Below are 27537 nucleotides of genomic sequence, written 5' to 3'. Positions count from 1 at the left end.
CATTGAAAAAAAGCTCCAAATTAGGTAATCAAGAAGGGAAACTAAAGTAAAGCAGCCATAAATTGCAGACAGTTGTTGTATGTTGGCTCTGCCTTCCTGGAAGGCATTCAGTGGCCACAATGTTGCTCCCTTGATGACGATGATGACGATGATGATGATGGCACCGAAGGTGGTCATAACTCATCATTAATAACCGAACCTAAATAAGACATTTTATTGTTCTACAGCAAATTGAATTCCAGCTGCGTGTAACAGACGAACCCAAATCGAACCCGAATTGCAGCCAGAAATTATACAACTCAGTGTGGATTATAAATGGCAAGTTCTTTGTGCCCAGGTGCGCTCAGGTGTTGGCGGCAGCAGAGCAAAGGACACGCATATCTGGAATTGAGCTGTCTAGGAATTGTAATATAAAAGAGAAATGAGATCAAAGAGATGTTGTTGTTGCTGTTGTTGCTCTTGTGTCACACTCTCTACGGCTACAACTGCTACCCTAAGTTAATCCCATTTTGGTAGCTCCTCCTCTGTCGGCCAATTCCGGGCACAAGTGCAAAAAGTCAAAGCCGGGCCAGAAGCCGCCGTGAGATCAAACGAAATTCGCTTCAGGCCATAATCTGCCTACCTGTTGTCGTAGCTGCTGACAGTAGAAGAGACGTCATTCAACTGTTTCTCCCATCTCCTGCCCTGCCCTGCCCTGCCCTCTTTTTACAGCATTTTCAGTTTCCGTAATTTCTTTCTCTTGCCCCGTTTTGTGTGTGTTTTCTGAAACAATTCTGCGAATCTAATTGATTATTTTGGCCTGTTCGCTGTTCTCGTTCGTCTAAACGGAAGACAAGTCAATTTTCTCACACCTTTTTCTACGAATTAATTTGTTGGCTTTAATGGTTATTTCTGTGCCATCAACAGAACCAGCCAACTGACTGGCTCTTGATTCCGATCACTGATCTTGGCCATAGATTAGGCGGATAGAGCCACAAAGAAGGAAAAAACAGTTGCTAACGATTTTGAATGTTCCCTAATGCCAGATGGCAAGCTGATAATCTTAGAGCCAACTTAATTTCCATTCTCTTTGACTCTGTTAGTTTTTCTCTTTCTATTTCTCTTTCTCTCGCTTTTTCTACAATTTTCTCTTTCACTTCTTTCTCAATTATTTCCTCATTTCTTCAGTACTCTCTCTCTCTCGCTCGCTCTCTTTCTTTTCCCCTCTCTGTGTGTTTATCTCCTTTCATTTTCTGTTTCTCTCAATGTATCTATTTCTATGTTTCGTTGTATCTTTCTCTCTGTCTCTTTCTATCTTTCAGTTCGCTGCCCTTTTCTCTCTCCCCTCTGCTCTTCACATTCTCCTCTCTTCAGCCTAAATTTATATTAAATATTTATATTTCTAGCTTTTAAAATTCCGCTAATCAACCGCACCTCACAATATTTTGACTCAAGAAATAAAATTAGTTTAGATCATAAAGAAACTTTCTGCTTATGAACAAAAACCAAAATCACTGTACATTTAAAAAACAAAGTGAGCAAAACGAATTACTTGGCCAAAAAAACGAAAAAAAAAAAACAAATAAAAAATGCTCAAAAATTGTGCTGATTCATGAAATAAATCAGAGTGCGCCTCGAGCTTCTGTAAATATGATTATGCGGTTAATTAATCAACAACAAAAACAACAACAGCAAGCGCAAAAAAACAACGGTAAGAGCCTTTTTAAATGGCGGCCAAGGCAGCGAACGGTAGCCGACGACGAGCTTTAATCCCACTTTGCACATTACGGCGACTTAAACGTTTTGCCAGGAAACGAAAGAGAATGGGACAGAGGCAGAGCAGGGCGAAAAAAGGGTGAACAGGCAATTTGAAAGCGAAAACTTTTTGGGCTGCCAACAGGCAAGCGATAGTAGCCGAGCGACTGGAATTGGAACTGGAACTGCAAGTGGAATTGGAACCAGGAGAGCACAGTGCGATGAGCGACCACCGTGTAACAAAAATGAATAGAATAGATACAAGCTCAACAGCTGGCCTGTGCCACGACTACAGCCAAGTGACACACATATATGCATACCAATGCAAACATCCGGATATTGTTTATGTGCATATATGTATGCATGTACATATATGTATTTATGTATATGTAAGCTTTTGAATGGTCCCAAAATCTGTTGGGCTCGTTGCTTATATTTATTGAAGAATCCACACAAAGAGTCAGAGAGTGAGTGAGGGAGAGAGATACAGCTCGCAAAAGAGAGCACGGTACGAGGAGCAGCAGAGCTGGGCCTCAATCTGCCAACTTGGGTTGCCTCTGCTGCTGCATCGCATCGCATCGCATCGCATTAAGCGTAGAACAGTGGCAGCCGCGCAGCCGAGAGCGATTTACCCCACACCCATCAACATTTTAACTTAATTCCTTTTCGAGTTGCCTTCTGGTCGAACGGAATACCCTATAAATAGGCTATATTTGAAGCGATAGCAAGCTGGTTTGACTGAGGTTGAAGGGCAAGTACATAAAATATAATTATACAAGAAAAATAATATTTATTTAGCTTATATTAAATTTTAAATATATCTTATATTTTTATAACATAATATTTATATATTTTATAAATAATTCTTTAAAGTGGTCTTTATCATAGAGACACATGCATTAAATTTCTTTTGCTGTGTAGGCGATATCACAATTCGTGCTGGCCGAAAGCCTTTGTCGCTGTTTTCCTTGCTGATTGCCAAAGGTGCTGGCTGGGATCCCGCGTATGCAATGAATTTGTTCCACTATACGTGCAATCATGTCGCTGTCTTCAAATCGGACTTCAACTTGTCTGTGTGTGTCAGATTGTGTGTGTATGTGTGTGTTTGTCTGGCTGGGGCCTGTGTGTAAATCAGTAGCCACGTATTGAATTGTTTGCGGTACACGAACTTTGGCTACGGTTCAGCTGAGTCTTTAGCCAGCCCAGGCCAGGCCAGGCAGTCAGCTCAGGCTGCGCTAAGCGGCTTTGGTGCATCTCATTTTACAGGAATCGAGAAGGCTTCAGGTGTTTGCATGTGGAATTTTATGTGCTAGTTTGTATAGCAAAAAATATTAGTCTATAAATATTTCATATATTCACATACTTTCATTAATCGATCTGTCATAAATCGATTAATTGATATATTATACATATATATAATGTATCGATTTTTATATAATGAACGATTAATATATAATGCTTCGATTATTATATAATGTATCGATTAATATATAATGTATCGATTATTATATAATGTATCGATTAATATATAATGTATCTATTAATCGATGTATCAATCGATTAATCGGCGTATTACTAAATCTATATCGATAATTCGATAGGTAATCGATAATTCTATATATAATCGTTAGCGAATAGAATTAAACTAGAAATAATCTAAGAAAAGTCATGTATGATATAGGGTATCTACTAGTCGGCTACTCTCAAATAGTAAATTTGTTAATAATTTTTTGGCCTTAGCAAATGAACTTGTAAGCCTATAAATTTGAAGGCTTATACTTGTGATCATATTCCTACTGCAGATTCCCACGCCTTCACAGATCCCTATTTGAGTTCATAGAGGGACAGGATACAAGGTATTACAAGATCAAATAGAGTTCGGCACTTGGACATGGGTTTACCACCCGCATGCCTGAGATGTCACACTCCAGTACGGCTAGTAGACGTTGGCTCGACTCTGTTCCCAGCGCGATGATTATTAACGCCTGTCGCTCGCCTGGATAGAGATGACTCATGTCTGACACTTAAGTAATAATGGGCAGGGGCACTTAACTGGGGTGCCCACCTTTCGTGATCGTGACCGAAATGACTTTTGCCAGGTAAATCCATTTAGGCCAAATTTAGACATTATCACAGACACACACACACACACACACACAGATACAGAGAGATCATTGTTCTTGCGGTTGTGTGTAAATGCGTGTAATTCCATTTTATGGCTCCTGTACGACGTTCTGCATCCGCAAGCAACTTCAGCGTTCGTCTGCCCCTTTTCACATGCCGCTGATGGAGTGTAGAAATATAGCTAACAACAGCAACAACAACAACAACAAAATGCCAACATAAAATTGTATTTAGTCATGCTACATCACTTTGTAATAATTTTCATTTTGGCGCTTGCTTTGATGTTAAGCCGCGGACCGCGTGCGGCGTTGCCTGCTCCCTAGCTGCCCCTCCAGTCGCTGACTCTGTCCCTGCCCCGCCTTGTGGCGCAACTGTCAGTTGCTCAAACTGCCACCGTGTGGCGTTAAATTTGAAATAATGATCTTGGTGGTCTGCCAGGCAGGCAATTTAGCAGCCAAACATACACGAGTCGCGTCTGGTCAGCTCCGGCCAGCTCCGGCCAGATCCCACGGCGCAGGGCAACTGTGCCATTTGATTGAGCAATCATCAATAATGCGAATTGAGCATGAAGCAAATGAAATTTGTATAGAAGTCAAGCAGGCAGCTTGCAGATTCAAATTGCCTTAGTCAAGGCAACCCATCGCAAATAAACTGAACAGGGTATAAGTGAAGCAAGCTTCTGCGAATCTTTATCAAATATATATACTCAAGGCTAACTACAGTAGTCTACTCCAGTTTGCCTTTCTATCTATGCAATATATATATAGTTCGGGTATCTGCTAGTTGGGCGCTCCCTACTTACGCACTCTTTCCGCTGCTTAGCCTTATTTCTTTCGTTACAAATACTATCACTATACATATATAGATTATTGAGCTGTCTTTAAGCCCCTACATACTTGACATTTCGCAGTAGTTGTCATTAGAGTGCCACGATTCCTATTGACCTTGCCATAAATTTCAGTGGCTCAACTAAGTCCGAGGCAAATGGTATGCCTATAAATTACATATATATATATATACATGCGATCGGCTTGCTAATAGCGAACGTCAACAACTATAAAATGGGCCAAAACGTCAAACAAGGTCACAGCAGTTAGTCGGGAAGAGGAATGGAGGAATGTCGGAAGGCCGTAGAACGATGACCATAAAAACTTAGCCGAAATGTTTTTCCATAGAATTCAATGCATATATGGCATGGGACAAACACATGCTGAGGTCAAGCACACACTCACACACAGAGAGAACACAACACGTGCTATTTATAAGGAAAATGACCAGTCGACTACTACAACATATCTGGAACCGAGTGATATATGAGCCGTGGCTCGGTTTACACGGCTCATTGGCATTTGGCTCTGCTAACAAATGTTTCGAAACCCAGAATTACCATGACCATGTTGTGGGTAAATAAAACCTATTTGAGAGCAATACTATTTGGCGTACTACATTGAATTGTTAAGATTTTATAGCTGTTAATAGTAAATATAATAGTAATATAAATAAAGTATGTATCAAGTTCATCTGGTTGATATATTAAGTTAATTAAGCCTCAGGCAAAGCCTTAAAAGCTTTTACATATTCTCGCTGCTTCAATTAATTGTGAAACATTATGGAATTAGGGAACACTCTTTGACAATCATTGCAAACAGCCTAGCGTCGCAGTCCAATTCCGCCCAATTCCATGCAGAAACACAAGCCAAAACGGAAATACCAATAACAACTCAACTTAGGCTTGGCTTTGAACGTTGAAGTGGAACTGGAGTTGGACATGGGCATGGACATGGACATGAATTGGGTTCGGAATGAAATGGGATGGGACCACACACATCGTGTGTGACGGCGATAAAAATCACAGCATGCTGCAAACAGCACAGAACAGCGATCGATGCTCTTGCTGTTGTTGTTGTTGTTGCTGTGGGCAAATCTTTTGACAGTTGTGTTGAAGCATAAAGATGCCAAAAGCAACAACAACAACAACTAGCATGGGCCAAGTGCGTGAAAAAAGTATAAAACTGAACCGCCAACCCAGACGCAGCACCAAAAGCGCATCAATCAAACGGCACCGCCAACGCCGCAAAGCAAGCCCAAAGCACACAGCAAGAGAGAGAGAGAGAGACTCGCACTCACACACATGCACAGCTGGTTCGATCAATCATTTATTATGGCGTCGCTGATGGAGGCCCCATCGTGCTACGTTGGTGGGCCCCACATCTAAACTCAGCCAGCCCCATAGAGAAAATATATACATATATTTTGAAAATATTTGAGAACTAGCTAAGCGATTAAAATGTTATATATGTATGTATGTGTGCTGAGGTATACCCTAGCTCTGGTTTGTGTTCCATGCGCTAGCACTCCATATACCTTAGCCAAAATATTCAGAACTAAAAGTAGTTTTACCTAATCTCAAATTTAACTAACTTCACATTGCTGTTACATATTAGATGCAGCAGCAATATGCCCCTCTGCGCACATTCCATGCGTGTAGGGTATAAACTCTAACTAAATTTGGTAAAATTAATTGCACAACACTAACAATCAGAACAGTAATATACATATGTATGTATGTATAAGTTATAGACAAAGTGATATAAATTTAGTCGGGTGATACCGACTGTATAATACGCGTTCACAGGCTACAATTAGACATAGATGTATGTATATTGTTTTAAAAATCAATAAGTTGGGTTTTCCATTGATACATCAAGCTGTTCTTTGGTTCATAAGTCATATATAAAACAAAGATCTTGCTGCAAAAAGAAGGCAGATTTAGTGACTGTTTGAATTATAGATTTCTACAGTAGACTACACTAGACTACAGGGGACTGCAGTAGACTACAGTAAACTACAGTTCATTTGAACAAGTTCACTTGAACTAGTTCACTTGAATTAGTTCATTTGAATTGGTTCATTTGAATTAGTTCATTTGAATTGGTTCATTTGAATTGGTTCATTTGAACTGGTTCATTTGAACTGGTTTATTTGAACTGGTTTATTTTAAATGGTTCATTTGAAATGGTTCATTTAAGTTGGTTCATTTGAACTAGTTCACTTGACAGGCTTATTTAAACGAGTTCATTTGAATTGGTTCATTTGAACTGGTTTATCTGGACTGGTTCATCTGAATTGGTTCATTTGAACTGGTTCATTTAAATTGGTTCATTTGAACTAGTTCACTTGACTGGCTTATTTAAACGAGTTCATTTGAACTAGTTCACTTGAATTAGTTCATTTGAACTGGTTCATTTGAATTAGTTAATTTGAACAAGTTCACTAGTTCACTAGTTCACAGTCATCTACAGTCGACTACAGCCGACTACAGTAAACTGCGTGAGCGAGCAACCAAAAGCACACGATTTGGCCGCCCAAGTAGAAAATGTGGTTTTTGACTACTTTATTGATATTGCTGTTGTTGCAGTTGTTGTTGCTGTTGTTGTTGTGGCTGTTGCTGGTTTTATTAACACATAAATATGGAAATTCGTTTCATTAGCGATATCCGTTTCCGATTTATCTCAATGGCTTTTGATGTTGTTGTTGTTGTTGTAATTAAGAATGGCTACCGTTTGTAGAGTCAAGCATGTTGCATAAACAGCGCTGTGTGTGGTCGGACTGATTGAATGTTCAAGCTTTGGCCAATGAAAGCGGCTATTAAGTCTGGCCAGCCAACCAAGACACAGTTGGCAACTTGGGTGGCAACATGCCATTCACCAATCCCACTCACACACTCACACACACAGAGAGAGACAGCAACCGTTGAGCGCTTGGCTGTGGTGGCGGCGCCGCAAAAAAAGAAAGCGCGTGCAACAGCAACAGCAAGCAGAACAACAACAAATGCCAGCAGAAGAAGGAGCCGACAAACAGAGCCAGGGGGAGCAAAAAAGAAAAAAAAACTCAACCGACCGGAACTGCAACTGGCGCTATATGCAATTATATGCTGTCTCTCTCACTCTCTCGCCCTCGCTTGGTCTCAGTGTGCAGCAGCAGCAGCAACAATAACAAACAGTAGCAAGATTTGCCTTCGCCATAGATTGACAGCAGCAGCAGCCACAGCACTCGGAGATAGCTGCAAACAGACAGCGGTTATTGGTAGCGGGGACCACCAAGATGCCAACTTGCCAAGTTGCCCAGATCCCAAGCTGCTAACTGTCGGGATGAACTGCCCTGTCGGAGGCAGCGTACTGGCAACATGTTGCTGAAGCTGCTGTTGCTCTTGCTGTTGCTGTTGCAGTTGCTGTTGCTGTTGTTGCTATTGCTGCACATCTTTGTTGCGCCTTGTTTTTTGATCTTTCACGCTGTAAATTATACAGCGGCAGTAACAATATTGTTGTTGCTGTTGCTGTTGTTGTTGTTGTTGTCTTCGCTTTGATGCAAATTGTTGCTGCTGCTATCTGTCTTGCTGTCAACAACACAAATAATTGTTGGCAACATTGCATGTGAAACGGTTTTCTTGTGTTGCCAACAACATTTGCCTGTGTCGCTTGTCATAATTTGGAATGCACGCCGGCGGGCATATTTTAATTTGCTACAGTAAAGCTTGCCTGTGTTGTGCCACAATACAAATTGTCTAAGTTCCCATGCCTCAACCCTTTTACTATGATAGGAAACAAATAAAAATTAAATAACAAAAGTTATAAAGCGCAACATGAGAACTAAACATTTTTGCACACAAAATTCTTCCTAGAAAAAGTAATAAAAGTTAATCCAAATAGCAAATAATAAAAGCTAAACTCGTTATTTCAGGCCACACACAACGCGTGTCGAGCGCCCAGAAGCCGGCGCACACTTAAAAAACCAATAAAAAACAAAAAACAACAGCAACAACAAATAATTGCTAATTTTATGCTCGAATAAAAACGTAGAAGGATCAAAATGGGCACCCAAAAGCAGCAGCGGCAGCGGCAGCGGCATAAATTAGTGCGAGCGAAATGGCATTATGAAAACGTCACGCACTATTAAACGAGAAAATGATCAATGGGGGCACATACTCACAGACAAACACAGACGCACACACGCACACACACTGGCAGAGTCAAACAACGATCGAGTCAGAGAACAGAGGGAGAGAGACCGAGAGCCAAGAGTTAGACCACCCAAAGCGAAGCAACGAATAAAAGACCACCCACGACGCTCAGGCACATGTGTGCGTGTGTAGTGAAAAGGCCTTTGAAAACAAATTCAGTATTGGCTGTGAAGGCTAGAGAGAGAGAGCGAGCGAGAGATGTGCTGAGAAGATAATTGAAATATGTACAACTTGAACATGTGCGCTGAAGTGGGCATACACAAATTTCAAAATAATAAAAAGCGAACAACGACAACCATAATAAATAAATAAAATAAAAATAAACATATGTGTGCCAACATGTGTACGTACATATACACTTATATTCATATACATACATATACATCTATATGTAATCTGCAACTGTTAGGCTGGCAAGTGAAAGAGTTGGAATCGTTGTCCGATTTTAGAATAGGTTGAACAATTTTTCAGTTACTTTTCGTTTTTGGTGCTGCCAGACAGACGTACGTAAATCAATTATTTTCGTATAGGGCACCCTGTGCCTTACTATCGATATATCGATATCTGACAAATGTTGTTTGACGGCGTTGCTGTTTTTATGTGGCTCCTGTGTCAGCCCGTTTAACTATAATTTGTAAGAAATAACTTTCCGCATATCTCGGATCTTATATTCAGCTTCTTAAATTTGTTGTTGCACGAAGATGCCACCGAAAAAGGCGCCAGGTCCGAGCAAAAAGACGGAACAAAAGAAAAAGGAGAAGGTCATAGAGGTAAATCAAATGTTGCACGTCTGCCCCATCGCGATATCAAACTTAACCTCAATGCAAAGCCCACGACGGACAGCCGTTCAATACAACGTCAACAATTTTACTATATTTATTCATTTTGACAGGATAAAACATTTGGTCTGAAGAACAAGAAGGGAACTAAGCAGCAGAAGTTCATTCAGCAAGTACAGAAACAAGTGCAGGCCGGCGGGCATCATCCTCGCCAAGATGGCGATAAGAAAAAGGAGGACAAAGAAAAAAAGTTGGCGGATCAGAGAGAGTTGGCAATGATCTTCAAGCCTGTGCAAACGCAAAAGGTGGAAAAGGGCACCGATCCAAAATCGGTTGTGTGCGCATTCTTTAAGCAGGGCACTTGCACCAAGGGTGACAAGTGCAAGTTCTCGCACGACCTGTCCCAGGAGAATAAGGTGGAAAAACGTTCAGTTTATGTGGATATGCGCGATAGCGAAGATGATCCCATGACTAACTGGGACGATGCCAAGCTCAAAGAGGTTATCGACAAGAAGCATTCGGGTGAAAAGCGTCGCCCTACCACGGATATTGTAAGAATATCAATTATCGCTTTGTGGATATTCATCTAACTTGAAAATATTTATTAGATTTGCAAATACTTTCTGGAAGCTGTGGAGAAGTCCAAGTACGGTTGGTTCTGGGAGTGCCCCAATGGCGAAAAATGCATTTATCGTCATGCGCTGCCTCCTGGCTATGTACTTAAGCGAGATAAGAAAAAGGAGGAGAAGCCAACGGAGATTTCGCTGGTCGATCTCATTGAGAAAGAGCGCGCCGCATTGGGACCGCATCAGACGCGGGTAACGTTAGAATCTTTCCTGGCCTGGAAGAAGCGCAAGATACAGGAGAAGAAGGAAAGACTGGCTGCCGACGAAGAACGCAAAAAGAGCGACTACAGCAAGGGCAAACAGTTTGGTATATCTGGTCGCGAAATGTTCAGCTTCAATCCCGATTTGGTTGACGATGGTCCAATGGAGGAAGGCGATGCTGCATTTGACATCTATAAACGTGACGACGATGATGACGACAATACCGTTGAATTTAAGGAGCTGGATTTGGCAGCGCTCTCACTGGCAGCTAAAGAGGTTGACGGTTCTGGCACTATTGCATCCAGTACACGATTACTCGATCAAGCTACAGAAGCAGCCAAGACTGCTGCAGCCGAAGATGCAGCGCCCTCAGCATCCAGCGCTGATAATGAGCCCGCCATTAACAAAGATCTATTTGCGGACTTAGATTTGGCGGGCGAGTTAGATGATCTTGATGACGACGACGATGATGAGGACGATTAGACGTCAAATGCAGCGAAAGCAATGCTTTGTTATAGTTTGATATTGAATTGCGTACGTTCATATAATGAGTTCTGCCTTTAGCAACTTTTGATCAATAAAATTGTGACTTCACGTGTTGCACAAATGTTGTCTTGCCACATTGCAGCATTTGTGTGCCATTGCTGTAAGTTCTAAAAGTGTCGAAACTAATTGGATATTTTATTATTTCAATCTGTACAGATATGTCGAACCCATGTTAACCAATCACAAATTTATCACAGACATCATTTAGAGCTCATCGTCATCAACTACTTCAATATTGTCAATCACTTGATCATTCCAGGCAGTCAGCTTTGATGCCAGCCGCCAGAGGCGTTGCAGATAAAGTTGTCCATCGGCCACGAGTATTTGCCGGACTTGTTTGATGGACCAGTTCATGCATTTATTGCTTGACTTAAAAACATATTTGAAATTGCGAGACTCGTGCATATAGGGCAGCCTCTCTAAGTCTGACATACGATTCCATACTTTAGCTGCGATGCTCAAGCATTTCGGCTTGGACATATTGTACTTCCGCACATTTTCATTTCTACAAAAGTGCTTCAAAAATATAAGAAAAGATTTATCTTTACAAAGCGTTTTGAGCGGCACGCTTTTCCCATTCCTTTTTTTAGATTTTGTTTTGCGCCTCTTTTTCGCTGATGAACAGTTAACTCGAACCATTCTGTAAACAAATTTGGACGGTAAAATAAGTATATTTTATTATATTTATATATTTATAGACGGAAATTTCTATGCTTTGAGTTCTGTGAAAACGTTGCTGAAAGAGGAAAAGCGGAAAGATCTGAAAATATGTTGGCTTATATGTAAGTTAGTAGCCTTTATTTAACAATGAATGGGCCCATGAAAGCTTCTCATCAACTATTTTTATCATAACGAACGTTGTAATAACAATTAAATTATATAATAAACATATATATATATATATATAAAGAGCTACCAAAAGCCTGGCGGCAACACGCCCATTGCCTGTGGTATTTGACGTTCACGCAAAAATTTCGATAGCAGCATTTCGAGGCGTGTCTTTGGACCGCCCTCGTCATAGGCCGACAGCTGTGGCATATACGCCGTCTGTATATATAGTAGAAGTTTTAGGAAGTTCCTACCGTAGGCACGCCAAAGCTCAAAGCCCAGGGTCTGCAACATCTCCATGATCATGGTGGCGCAAATGTCAGGCAATGGCTTCACTAGCATAATGTGGGTGAGCCAACGCCAAGCCTCCTCCAGGCCAAAGCAATGGTTGGGTCCATCTGCCTGGCGGCCAGGCGTGATAATTACTGCAGCATACAGACGCGCAATGCCAGTCTGACGCTTGAGAAACATGTCCGGCTTCTCCAGCTCATTGTTCTCGGTGATGCGATAGCCCATTGTCTTTAAGTACTGCTCGGGTGATTGATCCGGCTGCTGTGGTATAACGTAAGGAACCAGATACGGCGACTCCTTGTACATGTAGGCCAAGAAGATCTTGCCAAAGTCGGGCAGCAGCTTCCAAAAGGTAACAATCACCGAGGCAAATGGGAAGGCTGCTTGAGGATTACTCGATATGGCGGTGTCTGTTTGGCTAACAAACTTCTTCGCCATTAGCAGAATGCAATAGTCCCTTGCCAATGGATGATCATTAATGGTTATCGTACTGCCGTCCGTAGTTCTTACGGGTTGGCCCGCAAAGAAATTGTATAGCTTATCAAAGTTAGTCTTGAGATGCTGGGCACTAGTCGCTGTGATCGCGTTCAGTGGCAAATTGATGGTTCGCTGACAATTTGTTCGATACTTTTTCCAAGCCTCGTCCGTCTGAAGTGGTTTGACAGCATCCACTTTGCTCTGATACAATGCATTGATCTCGTTGTAGAAAGCCAAACGTGTTGGATGCACATAGCTGGTGGAGATGCTAGCTGGGACTGTTGCTGTCACTGGAGCCTCTGTAGTTGGCGCCTCCTGTGCTGTTGCTGCAGTCGTCGCTACGTTTGCAGCCGCAGCGGCCGCAGTTGCGGCAGCATCGGCTGTTGCTTTAAGCTCAGCCTCCAACTGCTGCTGTTTCTGTTCCTGCTGTTTCTGCTGCTCCTCTACTTCTAGTAGGCGCTGCTTTTCTTTCTCTTCCGCCAACTTTTTGGCTTTGTCTAGTTGCTGTTGCTGCTGCTCCGACAGTTGTTTGTGTAGATTCTCGTCCAGTCTATCCAGGCGCTGGCAATATTGTTCCGCTGTGAAGACACAACTCAGTTCTGGTGGGTCGCTGCTTCCTTTTTTAAGTTTTTCAACTAGCTGATCGAACAGTTGTCCCAGCTCCCGTAATTCAGCATTATGAGCGGCACATGCCTGTACGGTCTCCTTGTCCAGGGCCAGGAACAGCTTTGTCACCAATTCATACTTACTGCAAAATCGCCGATGACAACGCGAAACGCCCTCGATTGTCAGCAAATACAGTTTTTGGTTATTTTGCTTAATCAGCGCTTTTTGCTCGCGCTGTTGCGCCTCCAGTTCTGCTTTGGCCAGTTGCTCGGCCTGCTGCTGCAAAAGTTTGTCGCTCTCTTCACGTTTTGCCCGGTTACTAACACGCAGCTGCTGCTGTTCTGTCTTCTGCTGGGTGGCAAAGCGTTCATTGATCGCTTTTTGCTGCCGTTCTTTAATCAGATTCAATTGATAGCGCACACTTCGCTTACATTCCTTATCTAGCTCCCGCTTGACAATGCTTGCATTTATGTCGTTTACATCAGGGCCAATGCTTGGTAAAATATCCACTGGAGATGTCTGCTTATTTAACGTGGTAATTGATAATTGAGAGAGGGTAGTTTGGACTGGCTCGACAACGTTCGGACTAAGTGATTTTTCCACTTGTTTTTGCTTCTGATCCGGACCAATTGTGCGCGGTCCCGTGCAAGCTAAAGACGCCACAGCCGCGTGCTGAAGTACCGTATGAACATTCATGAGACGTGTATGGTCCCGCACTAAGTCATCCACGCTCTAAGATCAATTTCAGGCTGTTAGCTCTATTTGTTAAGATTCACTATATACTCACCATTTTAATTATTTTACAACTTTACAAATATTCGACAAAATATAGATGGCGGCGTCACGCCGGCCGATATAAAAACTAAACAAAACAGCATAGAGATGGGTAGCTGTATTTCAACTATGAACTAGTTCAATCGAGCTTCATCGCCAAATGAGCTGCAAGCAGTTCAACCAGAGTATTAAATCATTTTTCTGATTTGTAAATGTTATACGTATTATTAATTTTTTACAGCTAAATTTAAGTTAAGCGGTAATTTATCAAACAGAATGAAATTGGTTTTTTGAACTCGATACGATTTTTGTTATCTGCTTCGTTATCAGCTTTTTTGTTTACATATATTCTTTGTGAAACTAATCAGCTGATTTAAGAAATCAACTTTTTCAACTCTCGTCACTTGCATTATTTGTATTCAGCACAAAGGAACATTGCAAAATAAAAATGATAAGGCTGTATTTAACACTATGCATATTTGAAACACAAATACATAAATAATTTAGAAAAATTTAACTCCATGACTACCATCCATTTCAATAAGTTCACATTTTCCCTTCCCCTCGAGCAGACGTAAAGCGTTTAGCAATACGTCTTCGTCCATATTATGGAACTCCATCTGGGTGCTATTTTCGCCAGCGACTAGCTCGTAGAGTGTACAAATACTATTCGTCTGTCCGGTCTCTTGTATCCAATCGTAGACCATATTTCCGTATTCTTCCAGCGTGTAGTGATAGACATGCCACTCCTGACGTCGTTTGTCCAGTGGAGCAGCATGTCCGCTTTGTTGCAACTGCTCTAGTATGAGCAGTATTAGCTCAGGCGATAAGCGTCGATTTATTGATTCATTAAAAAATAATGGCAAGTTTTGATCGTTTGTATCAATTGTAAACCTATTCACATGTTTGAGGTATTTCAGAAAGAGATCTGTCCACACCTTCAGCTGTTGTCTGCGTGTTTCTTCATGCGGCTGCAAACTATGATATATTAATGAGTAAATTTACCATAATCTATGTTGTATTGTTACTTACGTGAAGAAAGGAGGAAATGTGTACTCCCAGGGCCATTGGAACTCGGCCATTGTTTAGTTAAAATTGACGTCATGTCACACAGAACATATGTTCAAGCGGAGTTGCCACTATGCTATCGATTATTCGGTGCCAAAACTTACTATTGCGATAATCGATACGATTTATTTTCAAATTTGAATTCATGGTGTCCCAGCTGAAATTACAATTTGCAATGCATTCAATTTGCTTCTTTATTTGTCTTAATTAGAAAAATTGTGTACATTAACATTTTTATTCCATACAGTTTGAGTTCATTTCATCTTTGCTATTTGTTGTAATTGTTACATTTCCATCCAAAAGTAAACATGTAGAGACAAAAAGAAGTATTATATAGATATCGGCATTTGCTTTGCATTACAATCATAAATATCAATTTACATATACTTATATCAGATATATATATAAATATATTCTTGATCAATTATATATTTAAAGTACTAGGAGGCGCAACACTATACATTCAATATTTCGGTTTGTCTTTTCTTTTTATTTTTAATATATATTTTTATTTAGTTTCTCTTGATTTTGCTTAAACCAGCTGCTGCTTTGCCCTAAACTGCATTCCATTATACCTATTTAAATTTAATGTTAGTAAACTTATGTGGTTTCTTTCAATTATTTTTTATATCTTTATAAAATTTAGAAGCATCGTCGTGCTTTAGAAGTAATTTTGTGTGTGTGAGTGTGTGCATTTGTGCTCGTTATAAGTTTTCATTTCTTATTTTGCTGCAATCTAAATGGCTTTGTATTAGGCTTGATTTACTATATTTAATGGTAATTTGTATTCTTGCTGGGTTGAAGGAGAGAGCTGTGCAGGCAGTACATATTTAATAGTAATATTTAGAGTAATATTATGTTTTTCTTTGCACTTTGCTTTTGTCTTTATTTGGTTTTGTACACATGCGTGGAAATTATCTAGAGAGCCATATATATATAATTATATATATATATCGGGAAACAAAGGTGTCTCTTTTATAGTTCAGTTTTGTGTTAGCTAGTTTAAAGAGTTTTACAGTTAGTTCCTAGTTAACAAGTGAGGTTTGGTTGAAATCTTTCTTTACTATATAAGTAGGTATATATGTTTTACTGTTTCGGTTTTCATTCCTTGCGTTGCTAATTCTAGACATTTATGTAGCCATAACTTTTTGTTTTTTTTTTTGCTGTCTCGTACGTATAGTAAAGCGCTCTACTAATTTCTTTAATTAGACAAAAATGAACGATTGTAAAAAATAAATGCCCTATAACTGTGCTTTAAGCATATTAATGAAAATGTACACTTGAAATGCTTTGCTGGTTCTCTTAAAGTAGGTTCAAAAGAAATGCAATAACAAATGGCAAAAAATTGAATAATTAAAATCATTTTAAATCTGCAAAAGATTTGCTTTTCTTTTCGTGCATCTAAGCTTAATTTACAGCACGTTCCAAAGAAACCAAACATATATTTTAATATACGTTTTGTTTTTTTTTTTTTTTGCCATACATTCGAGAACAAATCTTCAGCACATAGACCTGACGCCTGTGTATAAATATAAAATGTCGCCAAAAACAAACAAAAGTTTTCTTAAATTATTAATTAGCAAAAAAATCAAATAAACAATATATGCCTTATAAATTACATAAAATACATAATATGCTCGCCCTAAATATCATTTACATACAGTTCTCAGACCTTACAAACATATATATATATATGGTATAATGTTATTGGTAGCCTACTTAAAAATGGCATTTGGGTGACCTGTATGCGCTTCACATACGTTATACATTACATATTACATTATACATATACATACAGTACATACATTTATATATCGAGTTGGTATAAATTGTGAGCATCGACAATATCCATTTCGTTTGCATATTGCATTTATTTTGCTCCGCATTGGTTGCTTGTTTTGTTGGTTGGTTGGTTGGTTGTTTAGCCTATGGTCTAATTGAGTTACATATACATATAAAGTTTTGGGATTCTCGAATCACTGCACGTATAGCATGACATGACAGCATGTTGTTTCACACAATGCTCCATATTTCGACTAATGACTAATACTAGAGTATAGCTAAACCTAAGCTACAATTTTTGCCTAAGACAACGATCGGCTGCCTGCCATGCAAGTTGTGGAGGGCTGCTGCTGCTGGCTACTATTGCTTGCTGCCGTCTACTTAGCCAAAGGTTCCAGATAGCAGCGCACGGTATTATTCTCATCCAACATTGCTGATAAATGACGAGCCTGCTGCTGCTGTTGTGTGTGGTGATGCTGGAGATGATGTGCAGGAGCATGTTGGGGATTGCTGTGAGATGTGTGCGACGACGAAGATGTTGTGGACTGCGGTGATAGTTTTTGTAACTGCTGACGCTTTTGTGCTGGCGTCTGGTTGGCCGGTGGCAGCGGCGGTCCTGCATTACCATGGCCAAACAGCTCATTTACCGCCAAGCGTGCGTTCGGCGACTTGGCATTCTGCTGTTGCTGTTGCCTGTATGCGCCACGCATGGAGCCCTCACCAACGCCGCCGCTAACCCCAAAAACCGCGCCATTGTGCTCTGGGTGGGTTGCTGCTGCAGATTGGATCGACGCTCCATAATCAAGGGGCAAGCCATTCTTTCTCTGCTGGCGTCTGTAAATAATATTTTGGTTTAATCTTTGACTATTGAAGAAGTTATCGAGTTACTTACTGAAACCGCCGTTTAAAATCTTCATCTTGGAGCGCCATTAGACGACGCATTCGCTCATCACTTTGAGGTGGCAATCCGTGAGTATCGTCATCAATATCGCTCTCATTATCCTCATCATCACAGACGCTGTCATGCAACTGTTCCGCTGCCGTCACCTCGTCATCATACTCATCATCATCATCGTCGTCGTCGTCATCATCATCAGCTGCACAGCGTCGTGGCGGTTGCTTCTGTTTTTGTTGCTGTTGCTGTTGATTTCTGGAGGTAACGCTGCCTCCGCTTAGACTGCCACCACAATAGCGACTTCCTCCAGCAGCTACTGCGGCGCGCATGCTGTTAAAGACGCCTGTGCCAACGCTGTTGTTATACACTTCATCCACATCAAAGTCGCCTACTTCATAGTGCTGCACATCCGAGTTTCGGTTACTCAGAATCTCCTCGTAAACAGGCCCACCAGCATCGCCGCCGCCATTGCTGCTACCGCCTTGATTGTAATAGGCATCGCCATGGCCAACGCCCATGTTTATTCCTAAGCCCATGCCCTGGCTAAGATCACAGTTGGAATGCTTATTTCTATACTGTTGGCGTTGCTGTTGTGCTAACAACTCCTGTTGGTACTGCGCTATGTGCGGCGGCGGCGCTGGCAATTGCTGTCCACCAACACGTCGTTGCTGGTGCTGCAAGTGTAATAGGTGTGCATGCTGTTCCGCCTGTTCCTCGTCTGAGGATAGCTGTTGTTGTTGTTGCTGCTGCTGCTGACGTTGCTGACGCAACTGCTGTTGTTGTTGCTGCAGCTGTTGTTGGTAGTAAGCAGCATTGGGTGGGTCAAGAGCCTCAGCATAGTGTGGGTACGATTGTTGTGATGGTGGCGCCTGTTTCAAGCCGGTGGTCTTCTTATACGATGGGTAAAACAACACCTGCGAGGCGGCCGTGACGCGACTGTGAAGAGATCCGCTGGGTGATGCGGGCACAGCTCCGGCCCCTCCCCCACGCTTTTTCTTGCCGTGCTGGTTGTTATGTTTCTGTGTCCAATAAAACACCTCATGTGCCTGTTGTGGCGAGGCACCTCCTACGCCACCCACACCTGCACCCACTGCCCCTCCAGCATTGTTGTAGTATTCGCGTTGACCTCCAGGCGGATGTTTCCAGCTGTAGTAGTCTGGCTGATGGTAGTAGGTTTCGCCTGCTTGTTGGAGCTGCTGTTGCTGTTGCTTATGTGCAAATATCAAATGTGTGGAGCCAGCTGAGCTAGTTGGTGATGCATGGCCTACGCTAGCCATTCCAGTGGAACGTAACGTGCTTCGCTCGTGCACAACCGCACCAACTGGTGCTGGCTGCAGGCTACCCGTTAAAAGTCCACTTTTGAGCGTGCGACGTTGTTGGGCTTCGTTTAGCTCACAGTCAGAGCCGGCGCCCATAATTATCGCGTCTTCGGCAACTGGCAGATCATGTTGCTGCAGCTGTGGATCCACATCGCGAATTTCGTCGTTTGCGCCCAGCGGTAGTTTCGACTTCGACTTGGAAAGTGTACCAGCAGAGTTGTTGGCAGCATTTCCGACTCCTGTGCCGCCATTACCAGCTACTACACCCGAGGAGATTGACGTCTTTGAACAACGCAGGCATTTCGGCAGCCAGGCATGTTGACGGACGTATTTCCGATATTCGCGGCGAATTTTCTCGTTTTGTATACAATGGAATACAAATATGTAGATGCCTAGCAGTGTGTTGAAACAGATGAAACAGTAGCCGTAGATGGTGGCCACATCCTCGTCGAGTTTTGCGTCCCGCAAATAAAAGTAGGCGGAGCACCAAACGGCGCTAAGCAGCAACAGAAAGACAAATGAGCAGCGTATGTCGAACCTAAACAACCGAATAAAAAATGGATTTATAGAATTTGGAAATAATTTTAGATCGTTTACAAGGTGTAACATACCGCACATTAGCTAATCGCGTGTGCTCCTTGGTCTTCAGAGCAGTTCGACTCTTGCGGCGCATGATGATCCACGACAAAAAGGTATAGGTAATAGCCGCCTGTTCAGAGAGTTAAGTATTAGGCAATGCATTTGAGTGCTTAGTACTGGAACCTACCACAAAGAATAACAATACGGGCGCCACGAAGGAGGCATAGAAGAGCGCGTTGGCTTCCATGAGGACACAGTAATCATTTTGCGTGTATGTACTGGGATCGATCACCAGCGAAATGGCCACCACACTCAATGAGAGGCCATAGGACAACAGATAATAGCAGTTCACCTTAGGCGTTTGATCCACTTCCAGTAGCAGCTCATCAGATGTGAGCGTGGAGTATGAATGGAAGGCTGCGCGTAAGTTGGAAACGTTAGAAGTTGCGCTACCCACTAAAACCTATTAGCGCTTACCTTCATAGCAAAACCAGGCGGTGCCCGAGAGTATGGCACAGTGCAGAAAGATGGTAATGAACCCACAAAATATGCTTGTTTCGGTCTGTTCGATTCCCAGCAGAAAGAGCAGCTCAATGGCCAGCAGGCAAATATAAATGCTGCTATAGATCGAGGTGCGTGCAGACTGCAGAAAGAAAAAGAGAGAGAGATAGTGAGCGAGAGAAAGTGGGAGATAAAGAAAGTTCGAAAATTGCGCGAAAGTAAAAGGGATTTTACAAGTTGTCTTTGGTTTCCTTCAACTCAGCCCGAAAAGATTTGCTTTTTCATCTCAACTTAATTTAGTTTACAATAATTTTGGTGGTTTTTTGGTGGTGAAAATATCCGAAAATAAATTGATTAAAACATTCTATGACTGTTACAACATTTAGCGCATAAAACAAAACAAAACATGAATATGAAACAAGACACGAAACAAGCAAATATATGTAATAGAAATAAAAAAGTACTACAAAAGGAATAAACACAAAATACAAATATTTACAATGCAAAATTAGAAACATTTTTATTATTAATTACACACACACAAAGAAAATTACGAAAATGACAAAAGAACTAAATGCATAAATATTATCTGGTTTTTAAGTTAATTTGTTAAACAAGGAAATTCACATAAATTAATCGATTTGTTAATGTTCCATCATGAGAGTACTCACAACATTTATAGCATGCCAAAAATGTATATTTCACTAGTAATAACTAGTAAAGAAAATGCGCTAAACTTATTTCAACTACAATAACTAAAGGGAATATCTATAGAGGTACAAGGCTGGGGGCATGTTTTATATTTGTCATTAAAATTGACGTAATCAAATTAAAAAGAATTAGAAAAACAATTATAATTAATTGTTTGTACTTCCGATCTTCGACCAAGCCTTGCACTAAAGTCTTCTGTTAAGAATTGTGTTAGTTCTGTTAACAAATACAATTTAAGTTACTTAAGCTTTATATCACATGTGCATGTTGCCCAGGGGCTTCTCTGCAATTATATATCTAACTCTCTAGCTATGAGACAATGTGTATACAGATGTCTAGCTATATATATTTTGTTTATATAGATATGTATCCTAGCCTAGCCTACAATTGTGCAATGCTCTTATTGTTTTCACCACCACCACCACTTATATTGCAAGTCATCCATATTAGCCTGCATTATGATGTTGTTCGTGTCCAACGCGTTGCTGCCATCGACATTCAGATTATGATTGTGCTGCGAGTGCTGTGTTGCATGCTGATGCTGTTGCTGCTGCTGCTGTTGTTGTTGTTGCTGCTGCTGTTGCTGCTGATGCTGTGTCTGTTGTCGCGTATGCAGATAATTGTGGCTAATATTTAAATTGTTGCTGACAGCAGCATTGGCAGCAGCTGCACCCACATGAGCAGCATGTTGCTGCAAGGCAGCAGCAATTGACGCTGCCGCTGCAGCAGCAGCTGCTGTTGTAGTTGTATTCGATGCAGCAGCCGATTGCGGGCCATGAGGATGCAAATTCAAATTTAAATTGTTCATTTGCATACCGCGTTGCGATTGGTTTATGTTGTGATTATTATGACCGTGGGAGAGCACCACAGCAGCAGCTGCAGCAGCGACCACCTGTTGCTGTTGTTGTTGCTGCTGCTGCTGTTGCTGAAGATTATAATTTAGATTGTTACGATGCGAGTTGCGTATGGAGTTATGCTGTATGAAATTGGTGTGCTGTTGCATATTGTTGTTGTTGTGATTATTGTTTGGGCCAGTTGGCGTAGTGAGTGTCAATGATTCATGGGTCTGATCGCGTATATTATTCTGCTGCCGCCTGCTGCTGCCCGCGCGCTGATGCGGCAATTGCGTAGAGTTTGCGTTTCTTACCTTAACGAAGACGCCATTGAAGAGCTTTAGTGTGAGCAGCGCAATAATGATGAAAATCACGCAAATCGCAACGCTGATATAGATAAAGATACGCATATTTCCATCGAACATGGTGAATAGCGAGTGCTGGTGCTCATCGACAACATCCATAAGTATTGCAAAATTGGTTAAATGATTGCAGCTGCAGACGCTGTGTGTTCGATTCGTCGACTCAAGACTGCAGCCATTGGCAGACCAGGCACTGTAATTATAAATGTTGTTTACATCAGCATGTCTATAACTAGTCAAGTCAAGTGTTTATTTACTGGTCAATGTAGTTCCAAAAAACACAGGTGGGATTGCTGACATTCTCCGTTTTCAAGTGCTTTAGCACTAGTGTGATTGGCTGTGACAGTTGTATGTGGCGGCCTTTGCCCAGGCTGGCCGAGATCACCTTACTGTTGAGAATGCGTATGCGCTGCTGCATCTCTCCAGCAGCTGCATCACTGTCATTCGATAATATAGCTGTGTTTCGTACTGCATAGATAATAGATAAAGTATTAGTTCTTAGAACGGAAAAGGCATGGATGCTATAGATAACCTACCATAGCTACGCGCACTTTTTAGATCGAAATGATCATAGCTGGGCTTCAGTATGGACTCTAGTCGATCAAACGCCGCAAATACAATGCGCACCAGGCCACCTTCGCTGTTTTCGATTAGAGCTGTGCGTGGCAATTCAATGCGATCGGAGCTCAGTGGCCATTGATCAGAGTCGGGAAATACGACACTACCATGAATAGTTTTTGTTTCCAATACGCGAACAGAGAGCACTAAAAAATAAAAGTGTACAATTGTATTTTCGTTCACATACAACTCCTAAAAGATTCAAGTACTTACATATGTTTTTGACCTTCTGGACTACATTACGCTCCCTGATAATCGTATCGGCTAGCAGAAAGGCATTGTACTCAAGACCAGTTAGCAGAGAGGTGGCAACGCGCATTTGATCCTCTGGATTGAGATCTAGCCAAGAGGAGAGTTGTGATTCGTCAAGTAAATTGGATCCAGTTTTGACAACGCCATGCAGCAGCTCCATAATAATAGCTTCACGTTGCCGCTGATCGGGAAACGTTTCCTTATCGTGCAGCATCTTCTCTGACATAGTTTGTATGATCTTGGTTGTGACAAGCATGTCGCCGCCATAGAGCGTCTTACTACTGGTCACCTCCGATAGATCGTTGGCGATCGACGTTAAAGACGAATCGCGCTGGTTAACACGCATCTCGAGGCTATTTAGCCAAAGACTGCGGCACTGTGTTAGGTCAGGTGTGAGTGGATGCCACGTGGGCTCAAAGTTGCGAAGTCGCTGGTTTTGGTTGACCTTATGTGCCATGCTCACTGGCGGATCGCAGCTGCTGCTGTTGTGCAAGCAATCGCCACCGTTGCTGGACGGTAGAGGCGTTGTGCTACTAGCAGCTGGCAACTCATCATCATATTCATCGTAGCCCGAATCCGGCAAACGCTTCATCAAGACACAACGCCACTTGGCAATGCCAGCAGCGCCGCCTGGACATGGCTGCACATTAACGTCGCCCACGCGGGTCATGTTCCAGAAGAGATTGCGAGCATGCATAGCACCGCAAAACAATTTGGACTCATCGTCTGTACCCATGCCAGCCGCATTCAAATTGATGTTATTTATAGTGCGCACTACATTACCAGTTCCAGCACCACCAATATTTACGCTGCTGTTGGTTGCACCGGCTGTTGTACCCGGTGTACGATTCGGCGAACTCTTGGTAGTTAGCAACGTGCCATCATCGCTGCCAGCACCACCGACGCCCGTCAAAATCCGTGTATTGGATGGAGACGTAACATTGCCAGTGCCTCCGCTGTTGCTGCTGCTGCTCGGTTTGGTGGGCACTGTCTCATCCGTGTGATGGTGGTGATGATGCAATTGGGGTGGGGGCGGCAATCCGTCGTGTCGACCACCTGGATGCTTGGTAGTTGCGCTAGTGACGCCCTTGAGTCTGCCACCAGGCAGCGCAGCTGTGCTGCTGCTGGGCGTCGAGTGCGTGGGCGGCACTGCATTGATGCCATGAATGCCCACAACACCAGGCAGACTGGGCAGACGCGGCGGCAGAGGTGGCGGTACCTGTATAAGACCGCTACCATTACCAAAGATGGGCGGGCCATTGCTTAGCACCCATGGTGGGGGACTTGGCCTATTTGTAGTCGTCGACGTTTGTGCCGCCGAAATGCATTGATAATGCGCCTCCAAATATTTGTGTGTACCAGGACAGGGGTCACCGAACATGCTGGTGGCAGCCAGAACACTGCAGCTTTGCTTGTGCGAACATCTGTGAAGCGAAACAAATGAATTATTAATATCTAGCGATATAATAAATAGAATACGATGTAATCATGGCACGGATATTTAATTACTCTTTCAATAAGTTGTATATTTAGTTCTGATATATATAATGTCTCTATTCTAAGTCTGTCACAAAGTGTGCAGACGAATGTCCTTTTTAATTCAGACTTATATCGCATATAGGCACATCATGATTGAAAAGATATTTAAATGTGTGCAATTTGTTTTATAATTCTAATAATTATTGATAAAGCTTACTTTGAGTTTAGCACGGTGAGACTTTTGGGAAACATACAATTGACGCTCCACTCAACGTTGCCATGATCATTGCAGATGGTGATCGAGAAACGACCGTAGTTGGCTCGTATCAGATTGATTAAGTCGCCCGGTTCGCATTCGATAGTCAGTTGCTTACCTTCGCAGGCGTAAGCAGTTTGGTATTTGGGCGCTGTAAATGGTTCAACATGAGTAAATACATATTTCCATATAATTGGAATCGTTGCATATAAATATATATAGATGGGTATGTGAAATAGAGAAAGTTTGTTATTAGCGCTGCGTTGATTTGTTGTAGTTTGGTTTGGTTTTGGTTGGTGATTGGTTCTGCAAAGACACTTACAAGCTATATATGGAGCATATACATATGTAATGTATATATATATAGATATATATATCATGATACACGCTTTTACGCTGTCTGCAATATACTTAGTATGTGTGGTGGGTTGGTGGGTCGTTAGCGATGCTTTGCAGCAAGTAGAATAGTAGTCATAAATACCAAATCCTGCCAGGCACAGCCCACTGAACTTGCAGGTCGGCCCTTGTCCCGAATGCTATCATCAATCTTGACTGGTTATCAACTCTTGTCCGAGTTTGTTGAACTGTAAGAAAATGGTTTTGATATAATTTACTTATTTGATATGACAGCCACTTACTGATAACAAAGCGGACAGTCGAAAAAACAAATCACAAAAATAATTGATAATATTTTATTGAGCACTTCGGGTCATTCCTAAGGTCTCAGACGACAAGTTAAATTTGCTTTTAATCTGTGCTTAAAGTAGTAAGTGAAAACTAAGTCTTAGAAGTCTAAAATTCAAACATGCTGTTAGTTTTAGTAATAACTCTAATTTCAACAAGAAAATATAAAAAATAGTAATTCTTGTATAATTTACGATATATATTTATACTGAACAAAACCCGTATGTATGTATATACACGTATAACTCACAGACTTTAAATTTGTAAAGTATGTCAACATCATCATCATTTTTTAATTTACAAGATATCGATAATAATCGAAAAACGAAATTTTTAGGCTTAAAGATTCCAAATATACTAAATAAGTTTTTGTATCCTAAGCATGCTTTCACAAATAATCTTAAAGCGTAATATTTACTGAACTAGTGATAAGAAAATAAATAGATTTTAAAATTATTCAAATATATATAACACTAAGTGTGATGTCAAAAGCAGTTTGCGTAGCACAAATTCTAATTACGTATGGGTATTTCCTACTTAAATATTACTGAGACAAGCATTTAATCAATATTTATATTCTGCTATTCAGTTGGGTAATTAAGGCTTAAAGTTGTGCAAGCTTGTATCGTAAATATTGTGCTGCACTCAACTATTTTAATGTAAACGTTGCATTGTCTACTAGTAGTTTATAACAATGAAGGCAGAAAAAGTGTCAGCCTCTTTCAATTTATCTCAGAAAATGCAATATTCAGGTGTTGACTCCATAGTCAACGGATTGTTCAGTTGTGATCGATGTATATGCTTTGAAAAAAACTCAATTTATTATGTTCTCAATTTTCCTTGTTTCTAGATAGATATCTATTTTATTTCCTTTTCTAAAAATGGATTGAGGTCTAAGATTAGGTCTCGGCCGTAGGCCAATGAGTTTTAAGTGTGTAGAATATATAATATAGATAGATTGTAAAACTCAAAAATAATATATACACATCAAATAAATTCATTTTTATTTTTCTATCTTTCTCTCTAAAAATCGACGAATTTTCAAGGCTCTATTCTATAAGAATTCCTCATATGAATTTATTGATTTTTCTCTCTATAATATATTAATCAACTGTGCAATACAACTAACATGACCTAATTAAGGGTTAAAGTTCACTTACCACAATTTCCCAATTCGTTCAACGCCATTTGCAAGCCACACAAAAAGGTACGAACGAACCACAACTGAAAGTACAACAGAAATCAGGCCATTAGTCACATACATTGGTACATATTTATTTACATGTGAAATCGAACGGAGCAGAGATAAACTAAGGCAAAGCAAACAGAAGATAAACACCAAAATGGAGTCTATAAATACACACAAATATACAGAAGATACATGCATACATATGCTTGCTTGTAAGAATGAATATATATATATATATATATTTATGTATGTACACACCCTTCATTTGCCGCTTTTCAGACGAACAAAGACTCGTTTTCTTTGTACACTCAAATTGCATTCGTAAAATGCAGTTCCATGTAGAGAAAAGTTGACGCTGACTGCGCTGCCGCTGTTGCTGGTGTTTCCACATATGTCACACATACAACTACACACTAACACAGTCAAGTTATTTTAGCTTCAGCGGAGACTGCGCTGCTTTGGCCAGCGGAGCACCCCGACTGGAAATTTTTTTCGGCTTTTTCGTATGACTTTTTAAGTACACTTTTTTGCACGAAATTCATGATTTCAGTTTTAGTATCTTAACACAAACTGTATATTTTATTGTAAATTTTTAGTTAACTATAATTTTTGTTTAATAATTTTTCTTTTTTTAGATATACTTCAACAGAACACGACTGCACTTGCTGACGTATGAGATGAGTATGAAATGGTGAAGTTGGGAAAGTCGCTTGAGAATGAAAACTGGTTTTGGTTTAGGTTGAGTCGCGTTTATTAAGTCTTCAGTTTTTGGTTTATGCGGATAAGTGAATACCAAATATATGTAATTTCATTAAGTCAAACATGGAAATTACTTATTTTATAATGTTTATATTTTCAACACTTGTCTAAAACTGCTTTTTTACAATTTAATGCAGCGCAAATCACAAGCTACTTTCATCCAGAAAAATTCTGTACACTTGAATGAATGATAGTCAATGCGTAGAAAAGGGACAGCAATATAAGCAAGCTAAAGTATATTTTA

The 27537-nt window shown here is 41.0% G+C and overlaps 4 protein-coding genes across 4 annotated transcripts; 1 reads left to right on the top strand and 3 right to left on the bottom strand.

Moving 5' to 3' along the window:
• The first annotated feature begins 9452 nt into the window (after window positions 1-9452).
• LOC111597078 (zinc finger CCCH domain-containing protein 15 homolog) lies at window positions 9453-11156 on the top strand. The gene is made up of 3 exons (XM_023311608.1): window positions 9453-9648; window positions 9771-10208; window positions 10266-11156. Exons 1-3 carry the CDS (start codon window positions 9580-9582, stop codon window positions 10965-10967), a joined length of 1209 nt encoding a protein of 402 aa, XP_023167376.1. The 5' UTR covers window positions 9453-9579; the 3' UTR covers window positions 10968-11156.
• A 655-nt stretch (window positions 11157-11811) lies between these two features.
• On the bottom strand, window positions 11812-14116 carry LOC111597077 (nucleoporin GLE1). The gene is made up of 2 exons (XM_023311607.2): window positions 14020-14116; window positions 11812-13964 (listed from the first exon to the last, which is right to left on the bottom strand). Exons 1-2 carry the CDS (start codon window positions 14020-14022, stop codon window positions 11943-11945), a joined length of 2025 nt encoding a protein of 674 aa, XP_023167375.2. The 5' UTR covers window positions 14023-14116; the 3' UTR covers window positions 11812-11942.
• Window positions 14117-14443: 327 nt separating this feature from the next.
• Window positions 14444-15130, bottom strand: LOC111597096 (vacuolar protein-sorting-associated protein 25). Its single transcript, XM_023311637.2, has 2 exons — window positions 15039-15130; window positions 14444-14984 (listed from the first exon to the last, which is right to left on the bottom strand). The coding sequence occupies exons 1-2, from the start codon at window positions 15086-15088 to the stop codon at window positions 14510-14512; spliced, it is 525 nt and encodes a 174-aa protein (XP_023167405.2). The 5' UTR covers window positions 15089-15130; the 3' UTR covers window positions 14444-14509.
• Window positions 15131-16663: 1533 nt separating this feature from the next.
• On the bottom strand, window positions 16664-27133 carry LOC111597102 (latrophilin Cirl). Its single transcript, XM_023311645.2, has 12 exons — window positions 26793-27133; window positions 26506-26569; window positions 24623-25245; window positions 22888-24350; window positions 22593-22820; window positions 22314-22524; window positions 22009-22249; window positions 20127-20292; window positions 19837-20066; window positions 19682-19779; window positions 17749-19608; window positions 16664-17690 (listed from the first exon to the last, which is right to left on the bottom strand). Exons 3-12 carry the CDS (start codon window positions 25039-25041, stop codon window positions 17234-17236), a joined length of 5373 nt encoding a protein of 1790 aa, XP_023167413.2. The 5' UTR covers window positions 25042-25245; window positions 26506-26569; window positions 26793-27133; the 3' UTR covers window positions 16664-17233.
• Between the last annotated feature and the right edge of the window lie 404 nt (window positions 27134-27537).

The sequence above is a fragment of the Drosophila hydei genome, unplaced genomic scaffold, assembly GCF_003285905.1.
Source record: "Drosophila hydei strain 15085-1641.00,03,60 unplaced genomic scaffold, DhydRS2 tig00000060-arrow-pilon, whole genome shotgun sequence".
Taxonomy (NCBI): Eukaryota; Metazoa; Arthropoda; class Insecta; order Diptera; family Drosophilidae; genus Drosophila; species Drosophila hydei.
Note: the sequence above shows the minus strand (reverse complement) of the source record. Positions and strands in the feature narration are given on the sequence as shown.

Excerpts from the sequence above, each read along its gene's own strand:
- LOC111597078 (XM_023311608.1), top strand. The coding sequence starts at position 9,580 with ATGCCACCGAAAAAGGCGCCAGGTCCGAGCAAAAAGACGGAACAAAAG. Across the intron at positions 9,649-9,770 it reads AAAAGGAGAAGGTCATAGAG|GATAAAACATTTGGTCTGAA; the intron begins GTAAATCAAATG and ends TCATTTTGACAG. Across the intron at positions 10,209-10,265 it reads GTCGCCCTACCACGGATATT|ATTTGCAAATACTTTCTGGA; the intron begins GTAAGAATATCA and ends AATATTTATTAG.
- LOC111597096 (XM_023311637.2), bottom strand. The coding sequence starts at position 15,088 with ATGGCCGAGTTCCAATGGCCCTGGGAGTACACATTTCCTCCTTTCTTC. Across the intron at positions 14,985-15,038 it reads ACATTTCCTCCTTTCTTCAC|TTTGCAGCCGCATGAAGAAA; the intron begins GTAAGTAACAAT and ends AATATATCATAG.
- LOC111597102 (XM_023311645.2), bottom strand. The coding sequence starts at position 25,041 with ATGATATATATATCTATATATATATACATTACATATGTATATGCTCCA. Across the intron at positions 24,351-24,622 it reads CTCACCGTGCTAAACTCAAA|ATGTTCGCACAAGCAAAGCT; the intron begins GTAAGCTTTATC and ends TTCGCTTCACAG. Across the intron at positions 20,293-22,008 it reads TCAATGGCGTCTTCGTTAAG|TCTGCACGCACCTCGATCTA; the intron begins GTAAGAAACGCA and ends TTCTTTCTGCAG.